This window comes from Pygocentrus nattereri, chromosome 13 (assembly GCF_015220715.1).
Source record: "Pygocentrus nattereri isolate fPygNat1 chromosome 13, fPygNat1.pri, whole genome shotgun sequence".
In the NCBI taxonomy this organism is placed as follows: Eukaryota; Metazoa; Chordata; class Actinopteri; order Characiformes; family Serrasalmidae; genus Pygocentrus; species Pygocentrus nattereri.
The window spans coordinates 3,550,700-3,558,329 of NC_051223.1; the positions used below are offsets into that span (position 1 = coordinate 3,550,700).

Consider the following 7,630-nt stretch of genomic DNA (forward strand, 5'->3'; position numbering starts at 1 on the left):
AAAGCTCATAGCACCTGAAGAGGAGACACCCAACACAAAGGAGCCGTGCTGCGGGCTAATGTAGAGTTCAGATGGGGTGAACATGCACACGATTGTTCCTTCTAGTGTTTCTCGAGAATCCCTGCCCTGCATATTTTTGTGTTTTCCCTGCTGTAAAACACCTGGAGGAGTATTTCACAAAGCAGAGTTGGCTGCATAATCCTAAAGATAGGACTAATAATAATAACAATAATAATAATAATAATTTTTAAAGTTCCATTCTAACAAGACCAGCTTACACTACTTTGGTAAAGACATTTATTTATTTATTTATTTATTTTCACATTTAATGCATGAACTTTTCCTAACAAACAGGCTGATTACTTGGGGAAGCAAATAAAAACTTTTATGGGTGGAAATGAAAAACTTGCGTTAACATACATAGAATATTTGTTTTATCTTTAATTTGTAATAGTTACTCTATGAAAGTTAACGCTCTTATACAAACACTGTTTTGTTGCAGCAGCGATATAAACAATCAAGTGAAATACGTAATCATGTAGTTAAACAGACTAAATGAAAACATTTAGAAGAAACACCTAATTGGTGTACAAGGCAAGTCACAATCATGAAATTTTAGTTGCTTAATTAACTGTTGTAGAAATAATTGCGATTAATAATTTTTTTTTGTTTCGTTTCGTTTTGTGAATTGTATACAACTGGTATACAATTAACTAAATACAAGACTAAAGTCGCCAAAATGACTGACTAGCAATATTTATAGCTGTTGTTACTCCCCACCCGACAACAGACACAGCTTTAGGTAAAATAAACAATACTCATCTCTGCCTTCTAAAGGTCTTATTAACATACCTTACACAAGCATTATTAGTTGGATTTTGCAGGAGTTTTTCAAACCCAAGTTGTACGGTTTACATTTTAACATCACAGGCACAAGCTGAAAAATAAGGAATGACACTCAGGTCTTATATGTAAAATTAACATTATACTATGAACATATGATGACAACAGTAGATAATTTACTCACATCCTCAAAAGATACATCCTTCACCAAGTTCTCTTAAAATGCTTTTTCAACTTGGACGAAATCGTCAGATCCATCAGCTCGGTAAAGAGGTCCAAAGCACAGCCCATGTTATAAAATGTTCTTCCATTCGTTGCCTGCAATTACACATTTCCACCAGAGAGGCCGCCAAATACACAAATCCTGCGTTGTGTAGCTTTTTTTATATATTTCTGACCTGCTTTGTGAAATATCCCCTCCAGATCCAACTAGTCAGCTAATTAAGTTAAAGTGTGTGCAGGGAAAGTGCAAAAATATGTCATTAAACCATCTTGAACTGAAAAAGAACTTCTCATATCTGCTGATGTACGTGTGCATGTTTAATATATAAGAAGCAGCACTCTGTTTGCACACACTCTAAACTTTTGCACACGGGGAAGGACTCAGACGGGAGAGCTTCGAGTAGAGCTTCTCTTTTACAACAGCTTCTCAAACGCACAGAGCAGAATGACTTGTGCAAGAAAACAATACAGATATTTCAGCTACAATACAAAACAGCACTGGGTACATCAGCAGCATTTAAGTTGGTTCTATTGCTGTTTCTTATTTTTCCCCATGTTCTTCCTTCAGATCACCCAGCCAGAGCTGAGTCTGTTGCTGTGTATTTTTTTAGAATAACTTCAAATGTCTTTTTCATAATTACTAATTATGACACATGAACATATTTCTGTCAGAAGAGAGGGAGAAGACTGAACATGCACTTTATTAGATAGCTGTAGTGGTGGTGACGGACCACTTACAGAGGTGGTTGAAGTGGAATCCCAACAAATGTTCTGCATAACTCAGTTGTTTATATATAAACAGTTGTTCAGAGTGGTTTGATGTGAAATGGTTTCTTTACAGTGGTGGTGACAAAGAGACACATACACCAGTTTTAATCTCTGTCCACAATGTAATTACATGTCTCTTGCTTTTTTTTTTATACAGAATAGTGAGGGCAATGGTAAAATAGTGGTAAATCTGAAAAAAAAAAATTTTGGGGGGTAATTCTTTTTCTTTCAACACCCTTGATGTATATCTCCACGAATAAATGAATAAAAACATGTTGAAAAAATGTTTATATTTAAACGTGATCTCAAAACTGAAGCATCAGACTCTGTAAGTTTCTGCAGAACAGAGCATTTCGCATCAAACCACTCGATTCCTCTTTAAATGGCTTATTTTTACTATTATTACTTTTTGAGCAGCTGTGAGGACAGATTTACTTCCATCTCAACCCAAAACTCCCAGTGCCTGAATCCTGTAGACCGGCAACTTCGTCCCAGGTTCAACATTTGAGCTCCTCATAAGCTAGTGACCGTATACACATGCGATATACTCCCCTGGCCAATGTATTACACAGGCTTCCTTTGTAGCTCCACCTTGCTGATGTACAGTTAGAGACTTAGTCCTTCATCAGTGGTCAGTTTCTGACCGCAGAGCTGCTCTTGGTTAGAAATTTTTGTTCTCTTAAACAGCAGGGACACTCCAGCAAGATGGTTGTGTCTGGTATCACACACACTAACATGCCAATGTCACTGCTGGCAGTAATTCAACAAACAGAACAGTGGTCCTGTGGCCAGATTGGGATAGAGGGGGATTCATGCATTGTGCAGCAACAAATGGGCTGCAGTCTGTAACAGATCTATCCATGCCCTGGTCCAAAATGCAGTTTTTTGTAGCAACTCTTGCGATGTTGGGCAAGCTTTACAGAACGTGACCTAATGAATTTAGGTTGGGGTTTAGAACCGCTAAACAATGTCGCGCTTACAGTTTGCAGCCGAGCTGGAATGTTGTGCCGCCCTGCAGGTTGGAAACTACAGCAGATTTGCCACAAGCTCAATTATCTGACACCTGATCTGACCCAAGAGTAGCTGTGTTTCCTTCCATGTATTTGTAGGCATATTTCGACACACCTAAGAAAAGGGACTTAATTGAAGTGGCCAATATCAGATAAATAAACAAAAAAAGAAATAGTGCAGTGTATTTGCAGATAAAAAAGGAACGTGGTGGAAACGCATTTGACGTAAATAACATAAATGTGAATTAAATGTGGGGTCATATGTCTGATCAGGTGGCTCAGTTTAAGTCTGGGCAGTGTGACCATATTAATCGTTATTGAGATAAATGTCACACTATGCTTTTCTGAGCGTGTTGTGGAGATCGTCAGTACTAAAAACACTCCTCAGCTGTTTACAGTTTGATCACAGAGAGCATAAGAAGTCCTGTTTTTTACTACAGAATATGATATGATAAATGTAAATGCTCATAGTTTTTGAGTGTTTCTTTTAGACAGGCACTACTTTGTGTTTTCCAACTTATAAAATGTCAGAAAAAAGTACATCAAAACATACTGAAAACTTCTCAGAGTATAATATTAGATTTTTGTCATATCACCCACGTATAACATTATCAAAGAAGTAAACTGCTATATAGGTATAGGGTGGCTTATTTATTACACAGTGTGTTTTTATGCTCTTATGGTGTAGCCATGAAATTAGACAAAAGTTGCAGATCATGACAGATTTCTCTGTAACCCTGCACAGTATTTCTCAAAAGTGACTCTATAAATGTGTCAGAGTTTTATTCTGTAGTACAGAGCAGATGGGAGTCCTGGTTCACATCATTTCAGTTATACACCTGGCTGGTGTGATCTTTCACACACGTTGTTGCATGTCATAGGAATTAATAACTGTTTTGATGAAAATTGAGTTCATTTATTTATATTAAGTTCATTGACCCTTCATCAAGCTTGTGTACAGTCAAATCTGATCGTGACAGTATCTCTACAACCAAACTCACTGTAGGACTGTGTGTGTGTGTAAACTTAAAGCCTGAAAAAAATGATCACAATCATCTGTAATATTGTTAATAATAAAAAAAAATAAATAGAACACAACAATAATACTAATAATTTGTTCTAATGGCAACCCAGTACAGAAGTGGTTGTACTTATTTTACATGCACGCTGATGTAAACTATTCCGTGTTCCATTTAAATGCGTATTACACTGTGCTTTAGTTTTATACTAAAACAAACCATACAAAACGCAGCTAGTGCAGAAGCATCTTATACACTGTGGTAATACAGTGTTTAAATATGTTATTTTACACCACACGATTACATCATTCTACAGTTTAAAAAAAAAGGAGATCTTTTCAAAGCTTTCCAGTTGTCATATTTTCACGCTATAAAGTTTGGTCAGTAGAGGGGAGCAATGTGTTCACTGCTCAACTTCAAACTCCGCCTACAAGCACAGCCACTCCTTCACTAGCCACTGAAGTCTGTCGTTTTATTGGCAGAACATGAGCGTGAAGGAGGGCTTGTGCGTGGTATGTAAACGAGGTGCTGGTAGACCGGCGCTTGATTTCACGCACTGAAGCTGATTCTTCATTTACGCTCAAATCTACTTGTTTTCACATATGAGTTTCAGAAATAAGCAGAGTAGTTCATGCATCATTAATGATGGTCAAGTCTGCACTCATTTATTGATGAGTAAGGGTCAGTAGGACTTAAAGTTTGTCCAACCTCGCAACAGTAACTAATGAAAGACCTAAATTTGGGTGGGCGGAGCATGGACAGGTCAACTTGGTGCGACTATAGGCTAAGTGGAGCTCAAAGTTGGAGTGGGAGTATATAATCATAGTCTGCTTCCTTTTCTTATCTGAAGGCTGTTGTTGCGTGATGAGAAATTAGTGAGCCCTGCTGTAAAGTGGACCTGGAAGAATCTACACAGTCAAGCCTGTTGAGCCTAATTGACTTTGTTCATTTATGTTTGTTTTATTTATCTCTGGCACTGAGAAAGCACTGGACCTAGACACACAAGTGAATTTGCATTCCACACTGCTTTCACTGCTGTCTGTGCGGAATCTAATCCAGTCGTCGCTCGTCATATTTGTGACAAAAATCTGGCCTGGAATAGTCGTATGCTTCAACACACCAAGAAATGCCTCTATTTTAATAGGATATAGTGTTTTCATCATCATCATCGCTCATCAGTAGGATTTATATGAAAAGCTGTTTTGGACAAAGTCATTTCAGATGAAAATCTCAGTAAATTAGCTTTTTATTTCAGTTTGGAGAGACTGTACTTTAAGCAGCTTTTAAGGATTGATCTATATGTCTTAATTATTGTCTTTGCCTATTTATGTCTTTGGGTTTAATTGCACAAATAAGAGCTGAACTATATAGAATATTTATAATGTGAGAATTTACAGACGACGCTGTCGTGAACACGAGCTTTTTGAGAAAGAATCCCAGTTTTGTGTATTTTGTTCATTTTTCTTTTTAGGTATTTTGTTTTTGTTTATGAACTGATCTTGCTGTCTGTAGAAATGGTTAAAGTTTTGTGATAATTATTTTTTTTTGTACCGAAACAGATTTTTCTGTTTTAATGATGGACTTTGCCGAGAGCTTGATGAAGTGCATGATGATGTTCCAGATGTGAAGAAGTACAATAACACTGAGCTGAGCGTCCCAAACTGACCGAGACAACTGAATCCAGCAGGCGGTTGGATCTCTAATGCAAAAGATTTGGCACCAGATTTCAAAGAATCGCTTGGAGAGTTTTTACTTACGGGGCTGTGCAAAAGTCAGAGACCCTTTCTTGTGTTCGATTTGTAGTCAAAACGGAAATTATAACTACAGGAAAAAAAAATAATAAAAAATGGGTTTCACAGAAGCATCAACAACTAAATATGATATCAAAATGTTCAGCGTTTTAGGCATCCACTCTTTGCCTTTATTACAGCTTTTATTCTTTTCGAGAGGCTTTTAGCTTTTCAGACACCTGCAGGAAGATGGTTCCACACCTCCAAAGTTCAGTCTTAGAAGTTGGTTGTACTTTCTGCGTCTCAAAATCCAAGTAGTCAAACATATTCGGCGATTTTGAGGTCTGGACTCTGAGGTGGTCAGGTCATTGTTCTGAGAACACCAACAGCTTCTTTGCTTGATTTAAGTGAGGCTTCTTGTCATATCCTTTCAGACCCATAGCGCTGAGGAGTCTTCTCACAGTGGAAGGATGGACAGAAACACCTGTGGATAGTTTTTAGATCTGAAGCAGCTTGATTTTCTCCTCTCTCTCAAAGATGAAAGCTTTAAGTGCTGTTTATCTGATGGGGGCAGTTTTGGTGGTCCCATTTTGATGAGTCCCGTTTTTATTATATTTATGTGATGTTAAGAAAAGTGACCTCTGACTTTTGAACAGTGCAGTATTTTCCAGTATGTCCTAATTGGTCAACAACACATTTATTTCTCTATTAAAGTAATACATTTTACTATAAATGTAAAAACAGGCAGAATTATGTAATAAACACAATCCAAAAATACTTAGAATAATTTTAAAGTGGGGAAAGATCTCAAACTGTACACTGAGGTGCTCTGGTTTTGCTGAGATGTGTGAGTTTTATGTAAATGAAGCTGAAATGAATGTGTGTTGATTAGATGTAATACTGTAACGGTGTGTTTATCCTGCAGGGTGACCTGTAGTGGTGGACTTTTCTACCTACCACCACATTTTCTGGATTGAGATGTTAGAGCTTATTTAATAATTATTTGAAATAAATGTTATATATGATGAGCCGTCCTTTTCTGCTCATTCACTGTGTTTCAGATTTTCTGATTCACTCTCATTGTACTGGCTGTTGGTGAAGTATGATGGATGGACTGGGCTGAGCTGAGGGAAATTCACAGCATGTTAACGTGTTCTTCAGGTTTGGACCTACTCAGTCATGAAGCGCTTCTACAACTTGAGTTAGATGAGCTATAGCAGGGAAAACACTTTGAATCCCCAAATGCAGCCCATCAGCCAAGATATGTTTTGGGTCTGATGTTTGTTTGCGATGCTAAATTAGCCAACAGAGGTATAAAATTGGATAAAAGTATGGACAAAATTCAGGCTTCAAGTATGGATGCTACTGTTTTTAGCTATGAGGTGTCCTTATGTTTTTATAGCTAACAGTGAAAGCGTCAGAAACCAAATAAACTTGTATGAAAAAGTTTGAACACCCCGGCCAAGTTACGTTTTTCTGGTTTTGTAAGTGAAAGTTAGTTACCATGACTAAACACCCGTTTATCATTATATGAAACATTTACGGCATTTGGCTGACGCTCTTATCCAGAGCGACTTAGAATTTGATCATTTTACACAGGTAGGCGAAGGCGGTGTTAGGAGTCTTGCCCAAGGACTCTTATTGGTATAGTGTAGGGGGCTTGTCCAAACAGGGGATTGAACCCCAGTCTACAGCGTTAGAAGGCAGAGGTGTTACCCGCTACACTATACCACCCGAAACGAGCAGACGTGTAGGTTTACTGGTCAGTTTGGATAATAAATAAAATGGTTATACTTGTATTATAGGCATCATGGCACCATGTTCACGTCACCACCACCGTGAAGAAATTTTAGTTTGTAAATGATTCTACCAGGAACCATTTCACATCAAACCAGAGGTGGACGAAGTACACAAATTATGTACCTGAGTTAAAGTAGAGACACCCAAGGTGAAATATTCCTCCAGTAAAAGTAGAAGTCCTTACTCTAGACCTCAACTTGAGTAAAAGTACTAAAGTATTTCCCTTCAAATGTACTTA

The 7,630-nt window shown here is 37.7% G+C and overlaps 1 protein-coding gene across 2 annotated transcripts in view; it reads left to right on the forward strand.

The window, feature by feature from the left end:
• Window positions 1–6,050, forward strand: part of ppp1r16a (protein phosphatase 1, regulatory subunit 16A) — a 49,631-nt gene extending 43,581 nt beyond the window's left edge. For both annotated transcript variants that reach the window (XM_017704511.2, XM_037544389.1), the window contains exon 11: window positions 1–6,050. This exon is cut by the window's left edge and continues 443 nt beyond it. In XM_017704511.2, the coding sequence (XP_017560000.1) occupies window positions 1–64 (64 nt within the window). In that variant the 3' untranslated portion in view covers window positions 65–6,050.
• The last annotated feature ends 1,580 nt before the right edge of the window (window positions 6,051–7,630 follow it).